Source organism: Globicephala melas, chromosome X (genome assembly GCF_963455315.2).
Source record: "Globicephala melas chromosome X, mGloMel1.2, whole genome shotgun sequence".
Taxonomy (NCBI): Eukaryota; Metazoa; Chordata; class Mammalia; order Artiodactyla; family Delphinidae; genus Globicephala; species Globicephala melas.
The window spans coordinates 110,310,638-110,331,548 of record NC_083335.1 but is presented as its reverse complement, the minus strand read 5'-3'; the positions used below and the strand labels follow the sequence as shown (position 1 = coordinate 110,331,548).

The 20,911-nt window shown below is 41.2% G+C and overlaps 1 protein-coding gene across 1 annotated transcript in view; it reads right to left on the bottom strand.

The window, feature by feature from the left end:
* Window positions 1-20,911, bottom strand: part of MAP3K15 (mitogen-activated protein kinase kinase kinase 15) — a 148,575-nt gene that overhangs the window by 25,918 nt on the left and 101,746 nt on the right. The window contains 6 exon segments of the mRNA XM_060291968.1: window positions 784-911; window positions 3,147-3,280; window positions 4,837-4,924; window positions 10,178-10,273; window positions 12,476-12,525; window positions 20,752-20,859. Of these exon segments, the coding sequence (XP_060147951.1) occupies window positions 784-911; window positions 3,147-3,280; window positions 4,837-4,924; window positions 10,178-10,273; window positions 12,476-12,525; window positions 20,752-20,859 (604 nt within the window).

Here is a 20,911-nt window from a genome sequence, read left to right as displayed (position 1 = left end):
ATTAATAATCTAATTTTAAAATTCATTTATTCAGTCAGAAAACTGAGGTCACACAGCTTGCAGATGGAGGGACCAGCTCAAACTAGATGGCTGGGGTCTTCCCTAGTGGCACAGTGGTTAAAGACTCTGCGCTCCCAACGCAGGGGGCCCGGGTTTGATCTCTGGTCGGGGAACTAGATCCCACATGCATGCCTCAACTAAGAGTACGCATGCCACAACTAAGGAGCCTGCCTGCCGCAACTAAGACCCAGCACAGCCAAATAAATAAATAAATAAACATTAAAAACAAACAAACAAACAAACAAAAACCAAACTAGACGGCTGGCTCCAGACCTGAGGAACTCCCACCCTCGCACTCTACTGTCTGCCTTTGGGGATCTTGTGGATAAAGCACTGGTGGTTCAATTTCACTGTCAACATGTTATTTCACAATGTCATTTAAAAACACCTCCATTTCCTCTTCTCCAAAGCATATTTCAACTCCTAAACTGTGAAGGCCTCAAGGCCAGAGACTATGCTTTATTCATCTGTATGTCTCTAGTGCTCGGCCCAGCAGCTGGCACTCAGTAGATCCTCAATGAATATTTGATGATTGAATTACCAGACCAGGAATAGACTGTTTATGTGACACTGGAAAATCTGAATCCAACTCCTCTGGGAAACAAATAGTCTCCCACACCTCAAATGTGTCATTTTTTAACGGCAGGATGAATAACGATGCTCATATTATATTTTCATCAGTGATTTTCAGGGTATGAGACCAGAAGACCAGTGACTACTCACCCCCAGGCACCTGCTCCATAAATATCTTAATGTAGCCGCCCTCGGAAACAGAGCCCAGCTACTGAACAATATTGCGGTGCTTGAGGTTCTTGTGCAGGGTGATCTCCTCATGCAGAGGCTGAGAGTAACTGGTGAGAAAAACAAAGCCAGTGTCACCTGCCAAATCCCTGGAGCTTGGGGTCCATATAGCGCACCTCACCAGTACCTGCCCTGCTGCTGGCCATCCCTTCTTTGTGGGAATGTTCTCTCCCCTGGCTCCCATGAGACTATTCAGCTTCCCATGTGTAGAACAGGGGATAATAACACGAAGCACTCAGGGCTGCCGGGGGCCAAAGTGTGTCAAGTTTCTCAGGCACCCAGTGGAGTGCCTGGTGTGTGGCAAGTACCCAGTGAATAGCTGCTGCTGTTACTATGGTTATCGATAGGGCTTGAACTCTCCAACCATCCTTTGTCTCTCTCAACAGCCTCTCTTCCTCTGCTCCCCCATGAAGGGAGCTGTTCCAGAAGGTTCTGTCCTCAGCTGCCTTCTAGTCTCATTCCGCAGACTCATTCCAGACTACAGCAACAGCCACCTAATGGACCTCCCAGCCTCAGCCTCTGGCCTCTTCAGTCTATTCTCCCCTGGCCACCCTATTTCCCCTTCCTAAAACACACACCCCATCACATCACTTCCCATCCTAAAGTCCACATAAACACCACATTGTTTAACATGGCACACAAGGACTTTCAAACTCAGGTCAGACTACATCTTGAAAAATGTTTGCCTCATCTCAAGAGCCCCCCCCCCCACTGCCCTACATCCTACAGTCGAGTCACAACAGACAATTTTTTCTTCTCTCAGTACACTCTGTGCTTAACAGCTCTGCTTCCCCTCAGCATAGAATGCTCTGGCCTCCTTTTCTGCCAGACGAACTCCTACTCATCCCTCGAAGGCCAGCTCAAAGATGATTTATTTTCTCAAACTTGCCACAACTCAACCAAGAAGAGCAATTCATTCCACTCCTATGCTCTACAAACACTCTGTGAACCTCTGTATTATGGCACTTGTCACTTTGCTCTACCAAACTGGGCACACCCTAACATTAGGACAGTATCCTACTCCCCTTTCAGTCTCCAGTGCCAGCCCAGAATCTGGCACAGAGAAGGTACCCAATATCCTAACTTCAGCCTGTAAATTTAGGGAATGGGACAAAACAGTCTCTAAGGTCCCTTCCAGCTCTAAAATCCCAGGAACGACCATGAGCAGTGAAGAGCTGGAACGACTAACACAACCGATTGAAGGAGGTGGTTCAAGCCAGCAATTTTCCCCCAACAAACAACTGCAACGCCTTATCCATCATGAGAATAAGAGACAGAATACTGGAAGAGGAACTCAAGAGACTGGATCCCAGCCTTGTTTCTTGATGTCCTCGGAGAAGTCATTTAACCTTCTTAGCCTTGGAAGAAGTTGGATGAATTCATTTCAGACCCTGCTTTATAATTCAAATATCATAACACACAATCCCATTAAAAATGAATAGATGAACAAGTGAACGAATGAACGAATGAATGACAAAGGGTCTTACAGCTGCTAGAAATCACTTGTAATCCATCCTTAATAATTCACTGACCACCTGGATGGAGGGCCATTTGCACACAGCCATCAGTGTCCAGCACTGAAGGCAACGCTGCAGATGTGGTCTGAGCACGCCGGTGGAGCACAGAGCTATTATTTCTTATACTGTGGCCATTACTGTACATGTAGCTTCTCTACAAAAACACTTGACAGTCAACACGTTCTTGTTTAGAATTAGGAGGGGCATGAATTCAAAAAGGAATAAACCTTTAGTTAGACTCTTAAAAAGTGTAGGAGAAATAAATTGGTAGTACTTGTGGTTTAAAAAACAATAGCCCAAAATCTATGGGTGAGGTTGAAGGGTAGGGTATTAATAAAATAGTCTGTATAGCAAAAAACTAAAATTTTTCCTTATCACATTTAATTTTCTGTAACGATACATCTGAATAAGTAATAGCCATTTCAAATTGTTACAATGTGAATTAAAACACTGAGTCCTATTTTTAAATATTTGCAAACAAACACCTATGTAAAAATGTAAAACTTTATTTCCTCCTGACGGGTGGAAATAAAACTACAGTCTTCTTTTAAAACGTGACTCTGCAATCCACATGCCTCTAAGTGAAGTTGTTCCATTTTCTCCATCTATTTATAATATGCAGAGCACAAAAGCAGATCACCCTTATTAGAAGAGAATTACAATTTTTTTGATGACATAATGCTTTCATTATGCACCATCAGTGGTGGGCACGGGAGTTGGGGTATGGAGGTGGCAACTGTAGAAGGTGGAAGGCCCGCCCTGACTTGCCTGCTGTCTCTCTCTGGAATTTCTTTGATAGCTCTTCGCACTTGACTGCTCAGATCTCTGCCGGCATACACGATCCCATATGTGCCCTTCCCCAGCACCACTCTCTCACCATTCGCATCGTGGTCATACTCATACTAAGGAAAAGCAACAAGATAAAAAAGCACAGAGCTTGTGGTGGAGAAACCCCATAAAAGCCCAAACATTGTCCTGCAATTTTTAAAAAATTTATGAATAACATTATTTGAGTACCAGGCAGGTCATATTTCTTGGGTTATATACTTTTCATTAAATAATTGCTTTTAAGGGGTAGAGTTGTCAGTTACTTATATAGTCATAACATGATTTTATGAAATAGAATGCAAGAAATTTACAAATACGGCTCATATGTAACTTAGCGGGCTCACCTTTTGGAGAAATCCCCTCACTTTGATGCTGCAATTTAAAACTGCTTCTAAGCATGTCAAGTACCCCAAATAGGTGCCCTCTTACATGATCCCTTATCAACTCGCCAGGAAAGCAACCACCTTCTACAGCCCAGAAAAGAACTGAAGGTAAATAAAACTAAAATTGTCTTAATAGAAAGTACACATGCTGCCCCACTCCTGCTTTTAGAGGTACAGACCTAGCATTAAACACATACTGCAAAGTTCCCCCAATCTTATCATCAAAAATTGTACAGCTGCATTCCAGTTGGTTCTTCTCAATGATTAAAAGAAATGTAACTCTAGACTGAGCAATATTTATTTAAAGCAGAGGCAGCAAGGGATTCTTTCTGTTATTTTCTATGCCCCCTATACCTGCTTACAGAAGTGCACACAACGCGTGTGCATGTGGACGTGTCCCTTCCCATCCACTTCTAGGGATGCTCACGACAATTAAGGTTACTAGTGGGTCTCATCACTGTCTGATTTAACCAGACATCCGCCTGCTTCATAACAGGCTTTTATCTCCCACCTTCAAAGTGCATCACTCAGTTCGTTTCTACAACAAACTTTGATTCTAAGCTAAGAATTCGAGTACCTGACTCAATTATTAAAATGAATCCCTTTGATATTTTCTGTAAGAAATCTCAAAGAATTAATTTCAGCCCACTTGAAAGTATAGCAAAATCTCACTAAATTACAAGGACCTGAATTAGTGGCAAGTCATAATAACTGTGCAAGATTTAAACACGTGCGTAGTGGTGTAGTCATCTGTGGACTACCACTGTGCTGTCCAAAAGAGCTTATGATGACCCTTTCTTAATATTAAGAAATTAATATTAATTTCTTCATATTATCATATTTAATGTATTAAATGCAAGTAGATATAACTAAAGTCATTTTAGGCACAAATGAAAAAGTCTGCTTCTATTTGCCCAACTCTTTCTCTTGTAGTTTCACAAACGTTATTAATTAGCATAGAAAAAGCTTTTCCATCAGTTGTACACAAAAGGGAATTCTAGTCTAGTCCATGTCAAATTTTTCTTACACATTCTGGTTGATAGGATGCCAAAGTAATGAGATTTTTCTATAGAGATGCATTAAATTTAATCTCTGACAGTCATGAATAGTGATGGCTAGCTCGTTCATTAATGAGTATTTTAAAATATACACATAAAGAACTTTCACACAAAAAATGGGACATTTTCTTAAAGCATCAAAGACACAATAAATAACTTTTTCCATGTTCTAGGTCTTCTGTGACTCACCTCTAAGGTATCCCCATCGGTCTCTCCCTCCAGCTCCACTGTACTGCCCACTCCATTGGCTGTCATCTCTTTGACCAAAGAGCAAAACCTAGAACACCAAATGTCACAAAGATGCCGCTGATTATGATCACTCCTATTCCTTTCCTCTAACTTGGCCTTACTACATTAAACTGTGATTAAATAAACCAAGCTTTTACAAGTTATGGAACAATCACTCCACTCCTTGATTTGACATGGTAGTGTACTGGTTATCTAATCTAGTTCAAATACCCATATGATACTTGAATCCCCTCTATACAATATCACCACCAACTGGCTGGCTAATTGATGCGTGAACACCCCCAGTGACAGAGAACTCATTACCTCACAAGGCAGCTCATTCTTTGGCGAACTCAATGACAAATGCTTCACTTATATTGAACTAAGACTTCTTTTATGTGGGTCTCATCCATAGACTGCTTAGAATTAGTCCCTTTCTACATAACTGCCCATTAGAAATGTACATAATTTTATTATATCCCTATAAGTCTTTCCTTCTTGTTCCCTCAACGCTTCCCCCAGGACTTGTTTGTGAGTCACTTCACTAACTTGTAATTCTTCAAAGGTGTCCCTGTATTATTCTTCAAGTCTGGTCCCGGGACCAGCGTTCCAGGGGTGATTTAATTAGTGCTAAGGATAGTGGGATCATCACCTCCCAAGTTGCCAGCACGCTAGCTCTTAGTGAGAAATAAGGTCTTGTATAAGGGGAGAGGTGAGAAGGAAATGTGTAAGACGGCCTCATTGTTCTGTTGACATAGACTAAGCTTAATATCAACTATAACCCATAAATATTTCTCACAAATGCTGCTGGGACACATCAGCCACTCCCTAGACTTGTGTAGTTATTTATTTGCATACAAATGACTTGACTCAGAAGATTTGTATTCAGTATTCTCTCTTAAGGTGGCAGGGAAGAATACTGCATACTTTAAGATAATTTCCAAAAAACACTAGGATGTTCTTTTCTCTAACCCATCCCACCTCTGCTTCTTCTAATTTTTGAAAGCTGGGACATGCAACCGTCAAGCTTCTTAGGAGACATGTGGTATGGATGCAACAGAATAACTAAAATTTAAAAGACAGTATCAATTGTTGTTGAGAATGCGGAGCAACTGGAACTCTCATATGTTGCTGCTGGAAGTGTAAATTGATACAACTACTTTAGTATCAACCAAAGCTGAATAGAAACCTATCCCACAACCTACTAACTCCATTCCTAGGTACATACAGTGCAGAAATCAAGGCATACGTTCACCAAAAGGCATGCACAAGAGGGTTCATAGCAGTTTTATTCATAATGGCCCCAAACTGGAAACAATCCAAATGTTTGATAGAACAGATAAATTGTCATATACATTCACACAATGGAACACTACACAGCGAAAAAAAGCATGAACTAATACAACACGGCTGAATCTCATAGATATTATTTTAAGAGAAACAAGTGAGAAATAAAAGAGTACATACTTTATGAGTCTATTTATTTGAAGTTTAAGAACAGGCAAAACTAACCACTGGTGACAGAAATCAAAATAGTTACATTAGGAGCGGGTTTAACGACTGGGAAGGGGCACAAGGCACCTTCTGGGGTGCTGATATACTTAACACACTCATCTGTATATTACACCTCAATTAAAAACTTATTTAAATGTATGGCAAGAAAAGGCACTGAGGACGGAATGAGAGTCAGAAGGTAAACTCTGTAGTAAAGGGATGTTCTGCTTCATATCTGGCAGCATTTCCCAACTCTAAAATTGAAGATTGTGGCCCAAGGGTGCCCTGGTCTGATATTTAGTCTGATTTCTAAATACGTTGTGATAATGATTGTCTGAGACGCACTGAATTAAACTGTTCTCAAATTACATGATACAAACTCTCTCAACAAACTACGAATAAAGGAATCTTCCTCGACCTGATAAAGGTTACCTATGAAAAACCTACCAGTAACATCATGCTTAATGGTGTAGAACTAGACGCTTTCCTCCTAAGATCAGGAACAAGACAAGGATGTCTGCTCTCGCCACTTCTACTCAACATTATACTGCAGTCTAGTCAGGACAATTAGGCAAGAAAAAGAAAGAAAGACATCCAGTTTGGAAAGGAAGAACTACACCTATCTCTATCTGCAGATGACATGATCTTGTATACAGAACATCCTAAGGAATTCAATAAAAACTGTTAGAACTAATAAATGAGTGCCAGTTTGCAGGATCAATATACAAAAATCGAGTGTATTTCTACACACCAGCAATGAACAATCTGAAAATGAAATTACGAAAACTCCACTTAGAATAGCAACCAAAAGAATAAAACACATACATATTTAACAAAAAAGTATAAGACTTGTACATTGAAACTCCAAAAATTGTTGAAAGACATTAAAGAAGACCTAAACAAATAGAAAGATATGTTCATGGGACGGAAGACTTAACATGGTTAGGATGGCAAAGCCTCTCAAATTGATCTGCAAATACAAAGCAATCCCTGCCAAAACCCTAGCGGGCTCTTTTGAAGAAACTGACTAGCTGATCCTAAGATTCACGTGGACATGGAAGCACCTGCAATAGTCAAAACAATTATGAAAAACAAGAACCCAGTTGGAAGACTCACATTTCCTGATTTGACAGCTTAGTACAATACTACAGTTATCAAGAAAATGTGGTAATAGCATAAAGGATGGACATATAGATCAATGGAATAGAAGTGAAAGTCCAGAAATAAATGCTTACATTTATGGTCAACTGATTTTCTAAAAAAGTGCCAAGACCATTCAATGGGAGAAGAAATAGTCTTTTCAACAAATGGTGCTGAGACAACCACATATCCACATGCAGAAGAATGAAGTTGGACCCCCTACCTCAGACCATTAAAAAAAAAACAAAACTCAAAATGGATCAGAGACCTAAATATAAGAGCTAAAACTATAAAACTTTGAAGAAAATAACACCAGAGAAAATCTTGGGTTAGGCAAAGCCTTCTTAGATATGACATCAAAAGCACAAGTGAGGGCTTCCCTGGTGGCGCAGTGGTTGAGAGTCCGCCTGCTGATGCAGGGGACATGGGTTCGTGTGTCAGTCCGGGAGGATCCCACATGCCGCGGAGCGGCTGGGCCCGTGAGCCATGGCTGCTGAGCCTGTGCGTCCGGAGCCTGTGCTCCTCAATGGGAGAGGCAACAACAGTGAGAGGCCCACGTACCACAAAAAAAAAAAAAAAAAAAAAAAAAGCACAAGTGACAAAAGGAAAAACAGATAAATTGGACTGCCACAAAATTTAAAACTTCTGTACTGTAAATGACACCATCAACACAGTAAAAAGATAACCCATAGAATGGGAGGAAGCACTTGCAAATCACACATCTGACAAGGGCCTTGTATCCAAAATATATAAAGAACTCTTAAAACTTATTAACAAAAATACCAATAACCCAATTAAAAATGGGCAAAGTTTGGAGAAACTTGGCAAACATCACTTTTGCCAGGTAAGCCAAGTTAATATCACCATTAATGAGACAAAGATATTGTATGTCTCCCAATGTGATGTACTGAAGACAGGGCATCACTTCTATGGTATTCCTACCCTAAATGCATAACATTAATATAATCATGAGGGAACAGCAAACCAACCCAAATTGAAGGATTATACAAGATAAACTGCCTGTACTCTTTAAAAGCATTAAGTCAAGAAAGACAAAGACTGATGAAGAAATGTTCCAGATAAAAGGGGGCTATACAGACGTGATGGCTAAATGTTAGTATGTAATCCTGGTTTAGATCATGAACCAGAGAAAAAATATCTTTTGTTTCACTGTAAAGGACATTAGTGGGACAATAAGTAAAATTTGGCTAAGGTTTGTAAATTATAGAACCATATCAATCTTAGTTTCCTGATTAGATAATGGTACTGTGATTACATAAGTGAATGTTCTTGTATTTAGGGAAACACGTACTGAAATACCGAGAGGTAATGTAGCATTATGTCTACAACTTACTCTTGAACAGTTCAGAACAAAATAGTCATCTGCATATAGAGAGAATGTAAAACAAATGTGGTAAATGGTTAACAGTAGGGAGTTCTGAGTGAACTTTCTTGTAGGTGTGAATATTTTCCAAAATAAAAAGTTAAAAAAATGTTTTAATTGGGCAAAGGATTTGAGTAGATAGTTCTCCAAAGAAGATATATAAATGGCCAATAAGATCATGAAAAGATCCTCAGTATCTTTAGTCATTAGGGAAATGCAAAACACAACCACAATGAGATTCCACCTAACACCCACTAGGATGACTACAATCAAAAGGACGGACAGGGATTCCCTGGTGGCGCAGTGGTTGAGAGTCCGCCTGCCGATGCAGGGGACACGGGTTCGTGCCCCGCTCTGGGAAGCTCCCACATGCCGCGGAGCGGCTGGGCCCGTGAGCCATGGCCACTGAGCCTGCGCGTCTGGAGCCTGTGCTCCGCAACGGGAGAGGCCCACGTACTGCAAAAAAAAAAAAAAAAGGACGGACGGTAACAAGTATTGCGAGGACGTGGAGAAACTGGAACCCTCATACATGGCTGATGGGAATGTAAATTGGGAAAACACTCTGGCCGTTCCTCAAAGTTAAATAAAGAATTATCATAAGACCCAGTTATTAGGCTCCAAGAGAAATTAAAACATAAGTTCACACAAAAACTTGCATGTGAATGTTTATGGCAGCATTATTCACAATAGCCAGAAAGTGAAAACAAACCAAGTGCCTTTCAAATGATGGACAAATCAAATATATCCATACAATGGAATACTATTCAGCCACAAAAAGGAATGAAATTCTGATACATGTTACAACATGGATGACACTTGAAAACATTATGATAAATGGAGGAAACGAGTCACAAAAGACCATATATTGTATGATTCTATATATATGAAATGTCAAGAATAGGCAAATTCGTAAAGACAGAAAGTAGATTCAGTGGTTGCAGAGGACTGGGATTGGGGGGGTGGGGTTAGGTTGAGAGAAAATGGGGAGTGACTGTTAACGGATACTGTGTTTCTTTTGGGAGTGATGAAAATAATCTAAAATTACATTGTGGTGATGGCTGCAAAACTGTGAATATACTAAAAACAAAAAGATTGAATTCTATACTTTAAAATGAGCAAATTGCATGGTATGTGAGTTATATCTCAATAAACCTGGAAAAATTTTCCATAAGTTAAAACTTCAGGAAACGCAGTATAGCAATTAAATATTTTTCACAACAAAAACCCTTTAAAAGTGATTCACCATAATTAGACTGAAAGTACCTGAATCAGATTAAAACTCACCTACTGCACTGGTCTTCAGTGGAAACGTAGATTTGAAAGTCATCAGAATTATCATGGACGTAAAGAAAACAACACCGTTCATCAAACTTGGATATGCTGCAAAATTTCAAAACATAAGAATGCCTATTATATATAAATTTGGATATCAATTTAATTTTTTTGAGAAAAATCTAGGAACAGCTTTTCTTCCATCTTACAAATTTGAAAGTTTCATTAATGTTTTAACAAATACCCCCCGCCCACCAAAGTGACTTCTATTTCTCTATGAAATTTAAATAGGAGGGGCATTTATCTTGCTGATGTTTGAGTTTGTATTCATCAACAGACTTTAATATGTATCAAGAACTTACTATATATTCAATGTTAAGCAAAGTGTATGGGCAGCAGGAATGGGAATAAAATATGGTTTCTGTCTTCAAGAGTTTATAAGGTCATTAAAAAGGTATTTGTGAAATAATTTATTGTGATATCAAAGGAATTTCTAGACTTGAAAAATATTAGGACACAGTATTTGTGGCCACACAAGGGAAGTGGAAATAAACATGGTATTTTAGCTCAAGAAAGGCCTTTAAATGTTATCTGATCCATCCCCACCAAAGGCCTGGATCTGACTCTACAGCTCCTTGAACAGGCAATATTCAGTTTGCCTGGAATATCCAGTGACAGAAAATCATCAGATTCCATCTCCTGATGGATTTCACTGCTGCAAAGTTCTTTACCTGCACTGTGCCAAAGCCTATGCAATGGCCCTCATTTTGCCAGGTACCACTATGCGAAAGGCTAGATTCTATGATTAGCCCTTCAAACAAAGGAAGCCACTTTATCTTGCCCTTTCTAAGTCGTCTCTTCCTGAGATTACAGCTTCTTTGACCATTCCTTACATGTTATGGATTACATGACAAATTACGAGTTGAAACAGCAGAAGTACAGGGTGATTTAAAATGAATTAAAACTAGCTTATACATGAGTAACTTTTCAAAACCAATCTTTAAAGGAACTACCACAGTTAGTTGGATAGCCTTGGGAATGTTCAACACATGCTCTTCATGTCACATTGGTTCCAGGGTCTGATTCACCCCAGGCCCTTTGCACATCCCTGTTGATGACTAAAATGGCAGCAAGAGGTATCTCTATGAGAAGGTACAAACAGAAGGTTCTTGACTACATGTTACCATACAACTTAGTTTCTGGGTAGTACATGTTTGAAAATGTTTAACACCTTTTGAATTATATTTTCTGAGCAGTATTATTCAAATATGCTACTCCGTTCTTAAATGATTTCTCTCCCTTTAAAAGTGATGTAAACATTACTCCAATTTAAACACTGATGTGTCTAGGAAAGGATCATGCTGCATCTGGGGGTAACAGGGATTCATTCATTGGCCTGTGGTCTGAGAATCAGAGAAAAGACATGGAGTTCTAGTCCAAGCCCTTAATATGATGGAAACTATGAAGATACTGAGACCTGGAGAGGCTGAATGATTTGCTCAAGGTCAAACAGCAAAAGAGGGATTAGAACTCATATCTACTCCAGAGTTCCTCCCACCCTTGGGTGTGCTGGCAGGGTCGGACTCAGAGAGCAGCCACACAATTCAGGCCCAAATGGTCAGCGCTCCTGAACCAAATAGCAAGTGGCAGACCTCTCCTGGGAATACACCACCTTACTCACCTGCCAATGCCCTCGGCTCCATTACTCTGCCCAGGAGATCCCAGCCAAGTATCATTACCAAGTAACTCCCAGCTTCAGTTCTGGGGGTCCCTGAGCACCTGAACATCATTGGCTCAAAGAAGAAACACTTTCTCTTTCTACACACATAACTTCTTGTTTTAAAAAAGTTTGACGGGGCTTCCCTGGAGGCGCAGTGGTTGAGAGTCCGCCTGCCGATGCAGGGGACACGGGTTCGTGCCCCGGTCCGGGAAGCTCCCACATGCCGTGGAGCGGCTGGGCCCGTGAGCCATGGCCGCTGGGCTTGTGCGTCCAGAGCCTGTGCTCCGAAACGGGAGAGGCCACAACAGTGAGAGGCCCGCGTACAGCAAAAAAAAAAAAAAAAAAGTTTGAGACAAGAGAGTTTCGTCTGTTGGATACAAAAACAGCTACTCTGCTATAACAAGCCGAAAAGCCTTACTAGCAGCACATGATGAACAAGCTCGGGCAGGGCAACAAGAGAGAAAATAGTCTGTTTTGGATTCTGTTAAAAATGAGAACACCACGTATTATAAATAAGTACAAACAAAGTGATAAAAACAACATCATTATTTGTATTAAAACAATAATTACATCTTCTCTTATGTTCTTACCTTATTCCTCTAATGGAAGAGGCTGTAAAATTCCATTCATGAATTTGTTTCTGCAGGTATCAAGGACAAAAGTCAGTGGCTTGATGTTTTCCATGCAAAGAATCATTTTTGCTTTCATTCTATGGTCAATTGCTTCTGCTATTTTTTACTTTCAATAGAATTTAGCAGTTAAAGCAAGATATTTCGCATAACTTGGAACACCAGAAACATTTTCTAACCTATTGTAAAAATTCATTTGTATCTCTTATCCAGTTTAGAACAAATGATCTAAATATGAAATAGAAACAACAGGCATACAGTACATACACAGTGAGCAGCCTTTCATCTTCTGTCAGCGTATCAGGAAAACTCTAAGATGAGTTTGGGAACAGCCCACCCAACTTGAATGACCCACAAAAATGTTTGGAGAGGCAAGAATGTGGCAGACACCAGTCAGTGTTCACCAATCTTCATTTCTTTTTCTCCCTGGGCACATAACTAGACTACATTTCCCAGCCTCCTGTGCAGTTAGGTGGGGTCATTCGATGGAGTTCTGACCAATGGGATGTGAACAAGAGTGATGTGCTCCACCTGTGGGCTTGGCTCATTAGAAACCTCCACAGCAATCCTCTCCTCTACATTCTCTTTCCCCATCCACTACCAGATGGAATGCGGACCCTGCCAACCTGGACATGACATGAGACATAGATGAACTTTTATCATCATAGATAAACTGATATTTGGGGGTTGTTTGTTTTAGCGTCTAGTCTACCATGACTAATACAAAGACTAACTGGGATTTCAATCTTTACAAGATGCACTTAAAAAATACATATATAACTCTGTCCTCTCCCTCCACCACCATCCCTTGCCCTTAAACTATGAACAAAGCTAAGCCTCACAAGGAGTGTCTGAATCCCCAGTTTTAGAAGAGCCATAGGCTACAATACCAATACATTACAACAACAGAGAATAATTTTAAATAAGCAAATACATTAGGTTAGCCTGAGGAATGCCATAAATGACCAGCTAAGCCTCCCAGAGAAGTGTGAGAGCCAAATAACTGAGCGTATGGCTCAGAACAGCCACAAGCGATCGGGTGACAAGTTTCCTGCCATCCTGGAGCAATGACAACAGGCACAGTTGGGAGGATCGTTCCCAATGGGAGAGGATCCACCCAGACATGTTGATGAAACACCTATTATGCACTAGGCAACATACCAGCAGGGACATGGCAGAGAATGACAAAACCCCTGCCCTCATGGGGCTTACAATCGAGTGAGGGAAGATAGGTAATAAATCAAATAGTAAGTGAAGAGCATGGTGGAGGGTGAAAAGTGCTATGAACACAAATAACACAGCAAAGAGCATTAGGTGGGGCAGGAAGTCATGAGTTTTCAAGCAGAAAGCTAAAGGGGGTGAGGGAGTGAGCCATGCAGATAACTGGGGGACCAGTTCCAGGCAGAGGAAACAGCAAGTGCAAAGGCCCTGAGGCAGCAGTGTGCTTTGCATGTTTGGGGACCAGCAAGGAGGGGAGTGAGATGGGAGTGGAGTGAGTGAAGGGGGAGTGGGAGAGAAGGTTAGGGAGATCATGCAGGCCTTTGGAGGCCATCATCAGGACTTTAAGCCTCCCCTCTGTGTGAGAATCACTGAGAGCTGTGAAAGATGAAAGTGGATGAAAACATGAAAGCTATCACATCAGACCCATCTTTATAGAAAGACTGAGTATATTTCAGAGGAGGGATGTGTTCCAAGTCACTGAAAGAGGGTAGTGGTGGAGAACAGGAGTCTGCTTTGGATTCAGGTACAGAAATATCAATGAGGGCAGATTCGAGAGAGCCTGAAAGAGGCTGTATGTATATAGAAAGCTCAACCACACAAGTTTTCAAGTAGGTTTACTCTAGGGTACCTTTAGGGAACTTCTCGATTTGGGAGGAAGCTTTACTGGTTAAGAAGTAAACCACACGGAGGGACTTCCCTGGCAGTCCAGTGGTTAAGACTCTGCACTTCCACTGCAGGGGGCACGGGTTTGATCCTTGGTCAGGGAACTAAGATCCTACATGCTGTGTGGTGAGGCCAAAAAAATTAATAAAATTAAATCTAAAAAAATTTTTTAAAAAAGAAGTAAACCACACGGAGCTCCCCTCCGCTTTCCCTTTACATCATAATCAATAGGCATTGGGTGGGGGGTTCCTGCTTCATAGGTCCTACAGATATACAAATATAGAAGTCGTGCATGGGCTTGCAGAGAAGCTGGGGAGACACTTTGGAAAACGGATAAATAAGCGATAGGATGTACTTTGCACATGATGCAGACAACTGGGTAGCGAACAGACATTCAATGGAAGGACAGAAGGCGGGAAAGGGTGGTTAGAGATACCTCTGCAAAAGTTAGGACTTGGGTAATTGGAAGAACGAATTCCAGGGAGGGAGAAGGATGAGAACAGAAGTGCAGACGTGAACTCCTGCAGGGCCAGCTCAGGGGACTGTGAGATGACAGATGAAGGTCTGGCTGGGGCTGAGGGTCGGGGAGCAAGAGGAGAAGGAGGGAGGAGAAGGAGGACAGGGTTATATAGGGGCTCGATACTTAATAAAAGACTTTGAGTTTTATCTGCAAAGTCACAGGATCCAATAATGATTGGGGAATATCAAGAGGGCCACTACAAGTGTTTTTTAAATCATTACTAAACTTTTAAGCTGAAATTCGGCATGCATTCAGAAAAGGCTACAGTAATCATCTCAATCAATTTCCACAAAATGAAAAGCCACTGTAACCAGCATCTAAACCAAGAGAGAACGTTAGCAGCAGCCCAGAAGATTCGCTCAGATCCCCTGTTCCCAGCCACTCCTGTCGACCCAAAGGCAACTGCTATTCTGACGTGTCCCACTGTGGAGAGTGTTGCCTGTTCTGGAATATTATACAAATGGAACTGCGAAGTCTGTGCTCTCCTGTGTCTGCAAGGGGAGTTTTCATGAGCTATCTGGTGGTGTCCGGGCGGGTCAATCAGGAAAGCTGTGACTGTTCTCCTCCTGTCCCGAGCCTCCTGTAAGGCAGCATTCTAACCTTTCCTGAGAGGGGATATTTCACCAAATCATGATGAGGAAACAGATTCAAGATTTTAGCTTTCCACAGTGCCAGAAGCCCCCAGTAACAGTGCATTGGAAGCAGAGCCAGGGTGGGCTCTGGAGAAATGGGCCGGGAAGTCAGAGGGAGGGGACTCCTTCAGGATCCCCTAGGTGCTGACTCAGCCTCTGCCCTCCTACCCCCAGGATGCAGACTTTCAGGGAGGGGGGATTTTTGTGTTAAAAACATAGACTTTTTTTTTTTGGTTGTTGTTAAAAGCATAGACTTTTTGTGTGAGATGTTCCAGTCGCTAATATAAGCATAAAAGGCACCTCCCAAAGAGCTTTCCAAAACCAGCAGCCCTACCCGTATGGATAGCAATGGTGGCCACAGTGCACCTGTTGGTGACTTTGGGGCCCACGAGAAGCTGAGGGAGAAACACTGCATTTGCGCCTGCTCTGTGCAGCCTCTCCGCATCGCTGTGCTGGGCGAGCTCGCACCAGCTTGGGAGGCCAGTTGTGCACGTCTCTTCCTAACCCTGTGCTCGGTGACCTGATGTTGCTTGCGTGAAACTGGCCATGACGGGAGTACTTACACCACAGAAATCAGTAAACACTACATATCGGCCCTCTGCTCCCATATCCCCTGGAGAGCTGGTGGTTAAACACTGACCAGCGTACGTTTCTGAATCCCCGGCTGATGAAGCAGACCTTAATCTAATGTTACAGCGGCGCTGTCTGCAGGTGAACGTGTGCCTGTGTGATTGCTTCCCACCACCACAGCACACCGGGAAGAACTGCAAGTCTGTGCAGAGAAGTTATCATTTCACTCCAGGCTAATCTGCTTGCTTCCACAACCTGCAGAATTTTTAAAATGTAAATGAAGGCAAAAGCAAAGCCTTCCTCTCAAAGAAAAAAAGGCAATTTATATTTCTCTCAGACACTTGCTCTGACAACTACCAAGCACTGTGCAAAACATTTCCTCAGTCAAGGAAAACTAGCATTTGCTGCTTATAGAGTTCTTTCTATTTCTTATTACAGACTACATACACAAAGTAACACATTTACAACTAGTGAGATACTATATGTACCGATGGAAATTCCCATTAAAGACCTGCAACCATTATAGATTTGTAGAATTCCATGAGAACAAAACCATTTTGCTCTAAAAGTATGAAGAGTCACTTTAGTAGGATTAGTTTCTTCCACAACTACTTGTCAAAATATGAGGTGTTCACACCAGTCAGAATGGCCATCATCAAAAAATCTACAAACAATAAATGCTGGAGAGGGTGTGGAGAAAAGGGAACCCTCTTGCACTGTTGGTGGGAATGTACATTGATACAGCCACTATGGAGAACAGTATGGAGGTTCCTTATAAAACTAAAAACAGAACTACCATACGACCCAGCAATCCCACTACTGGGCATATACCCTGAGAAAACCATAATTCAAAAAGACACATGCACCCCAATGTTCACTGCAGCACTATTTACAATAGCCAGGACATGGAAGCAACCTAAATGTCCATCAACAGAGGAATAGATAAAGAAGATTTGGTACATATATACAATGGAATATTACTCAGCCGTAAAATGAACAAAATAATGCCATTTGCAGCAACATGGATGGACCTAGAGGTTGTCATACTGAGTGAAGTAAGTCAGACACAGAAAGACAAATATATGATATCGCTTACATGTGGAATCTAAAAAAAAAAGAAAAAGGCTACAAATGAACTTATCTACAAAACAGAAACAGAGTTACAGATGTAAAAAATAAACTTATGGTTACTGGGGGGTAACGGGGGGAGGGATAAATTGGGAGACTGGGATTGACACATACCCACTACTATATATAAAATGGATAACTGATAAGGACCTACTATATAGCACAGGGAACTCTACTCAATACTTTATAATGGCCTATATGGGAAAAGAATCTAAAAAAGAGTGGATATATGTATAACAGATTCACTTTGCTGTACACCTGAAACTAACACAACATTGTAAACCAACTATACCCCAATAAAAATTAAAAAACAATGGGGCTTCCCTGGTGGCACAGTGGTTGAGAGTCTGCCTGCCAATGCAGGGAACACGGGTTCGAGCCCTGGTCTGGGAAGATCCCACATGCCGCGGAGCAACTGGGCCCTTGAGCCACAACTACTGAGCCTGCGCGTCTGGAGCCTGTGCTCCGCAACAAGAGAGGCCGAGATAGTGAGAGGCCCGCGCACCGCGATGAGGAGTGGCCCCCACTCACCGCAACTAGAGAAAGCCCTTGCGCAGAAACGAAGAACCAACACAGCGAAAAAAAATAAATAAATTTATAAAAAAAGAAGAAATATGAAAAAATTGAGATGACATAGATCAATTTAAAAAAAATTAAAAATGAGGTGTTTCGTTACATCTATCAATGGAATAGTGAGGTTACAGAATAGAATTTTGAAAATTCTCTTGCATCACAGTGGCATCAATGACACAAAAAATGTAAGCAAGGTTGGCCTCTACTACAAGAATCCCAACACTGAGGACAGGGTGCTTCATGGCAGTGGTACCTGGAGGGGGGAACATAAGCAGGGCTTTGGGGGGTGGGGGCCTGCTAATGTTCCCTTCCCTGGGTTGCACTGGTTACTTACGTGTGTTCACTTGATAAAAAATCCATCAAACTGTACCTTTATGAGTTATGCACTTTTCTGTGTTATACTTAAAAGGTTAAAAAAGAAACCAAAGAGGCAAATTTAATAGAAGATACATGCATTCTTCAAATGAGATATATCTGTATGAACACCATGTATGTATCTTATTCTAGCTTCTTCTCTTTTGCTCAAATATTTAAAGCACACAGTGCAGGAAAAATATCCCAGCACATTACGGCAGCTCATCTTCACTAATGGCTATTGACTCTCTTATCAATGAGGAGAAGGTTGCTTCGCTGTTAAATATTAGACAAGGTTACTGGCTTACATTTGTGTTATAGACTTAATGTTTGTGTCTCCACAAATTCATATGTTGGAGCCCTAACCCCCAGTGTGATGGTATTTGGAGATGGTGGCCTTTGACAGGTGATTAGGTCACCAGGGTGGAGCCCTCGTGATGGGATTAGTACCCTATATAAGAAGAGACAGGAGAGAGTTCTCTATCTCTTTCCATTATGTGAGAAGAGGGCAAGAAGACCACCATCTGCAAACCAGGAAGAGGGTTCTCACCAGAACCTGACCATGCAGGCACCCTGATCTCAGACTTTCCAGCCTCCAGGACTGTGAGAAATAAATTTCTGTTGTTTGAGCCAGGGGTCCCCAAACCCTGGGCTGCAGACCAGTACCCGTCTGCGGACCAGTACCAGTCTGCGGCCTGTTAGGAATCCAGCTGCACAGCAGGAGATGAGCCGAGAGTGGGCGAGTGGGCGGGCGGGTGGGTGAGCGACCGAAGCTTCATCTGCCGCTCCCCATCGCTCACATTACCGCCTGAATCATCCCCCCCGCCCCCAGATCTGTGGAAAAACTGTCTTCCACAAAACCGGTCCCTGGTGCCAAAAAGGTTGGGGACCGCTGGTTTAAGCCACGCAGTCTGTGGTATTCTGTTACAGCAGCTCAAGCAGACTAAGGCAACTGGAAATATCATTCATGACTATATATTTTTCATATGTACCTTTATTGAAGTACGCCAGCACTTGTGATACCATCACCACAATCAAGGTACTAGATATATCCAACACCTTCCAAAGTGTCCTTGTGTCCCTTGGGTTTTGTTTTTATTTGTGTGTGTGGTAAGAACAAATATGGTATTTACCCTCTTAACAAATGTGAAGTGCAAAATCCCATATTGTTAACTATAGGCACTGTGCTGTACAGCAGCTCTCTATGACCTATTTATCTAGCATAACTGAAACTTTATACCCATTGAACAATGGAAAGTTGTTGTATCATGACTATTTCTGATAAAGATTTTCCAATATGATTCTGAGCCTCTCCTTATTCTCTGATGTTGTATTTTATTTTTGAAGATATTGCTTATTTTTACCTGATTAAGACATAATTGCTCACGCTCGTTTCCAGGGGGAAAAAAATCCTTCTTTGCCAAGTTGATGGCAGAACTCTCCCCACACTCCATGAAAACACAGACATAGCAAATAGATCTAATGTACTTGTCAAAGGTGCTACCTATTTTTATTACTACAAAATATTTTATTAAAGAAAAAATCTGATGAAGTACTTTAGACAAATACAGATGAAAATATAGCTGTTACCACAAAACGTGAGGCCTGGCCCAGCATTTGCGTAATATCTTTAATGGGCAATGAAAATGTTTCCACTCCTATATTGCTGGTGTGAGTATAAATTAGAATAGTACAAATTTGCCAGTAGCTATCGAATTTTAAACATATGTAGTCTTGAAGCCAGCAGGTCCAATTCTGGGACTCTTTGCTCCTGAAACATCTACACGCACGTGGTATGGTGTAACCACCAGGATGTGCACTGGCGTGTTTACCATCAGCTAGAATGCAAAACTGAAACCTAAATGTGCATTAGCAGGACAGTGGTAAAATAAATTATGGCTCATCCATACCCAGAAATGCACCACCATGATATGGGAATATAGGGAACATCGCATTTTAAAAATCCGGTGGATCAGTGTGTGCTATGTGAAAAACTGTCCACGATGTATGGATCGTTTAAAAAGAGTAAGTTGCAAAATAACAAATCTCACCATATGATCTCACATTAATGAAAATGCTTCTTCCCCCATACATATGTATATTATATATATAATGGATACATGTATACACACATTATACATATATAACTGAGCTTAGAGAAAGGTATAGATGGACATCCATCAAATCATTGGTGATGGGAATACATACCAAGTTTGGGGGATTTGGAGGGACTTGCACTTTATTCCTTATCCACTTCCTTCATGGTTTAACTCATTTTTTTCCACAAGTTTATATTCATTCGTATATAAATACATATATATACACACACGTATATATACACATATGTATATACACACATAGCTATACATATAATACAAATATATATATTTGGAAAACCCTGCTTCCTTTCCTCCATCTGTGATTACACTCTCTCATATAGTCCTGTAACTCAGAAGTTAGGCATGGGTGCCTGTTCTTTCAAGTACTACAATATAGTTGACTCTCCTACTTCAAAACTGAATTTTTCATTAAATAATACAGAATAAAGAGAGAGCTCTTTATGATTGTTTTCTTACCATTTCCATGGGTGAGACGTGCCACAGAGAAACTGTCCTCTCCTCAGCTTCACTGTTTATAGAGACATACGAAGGCTGGAAGACTTTGGTTGGTTCCATCACCAGAACCTAAAAGAACAGATTTCTGTAATGCGTGGGAACATGCCACATAGGTTATCTT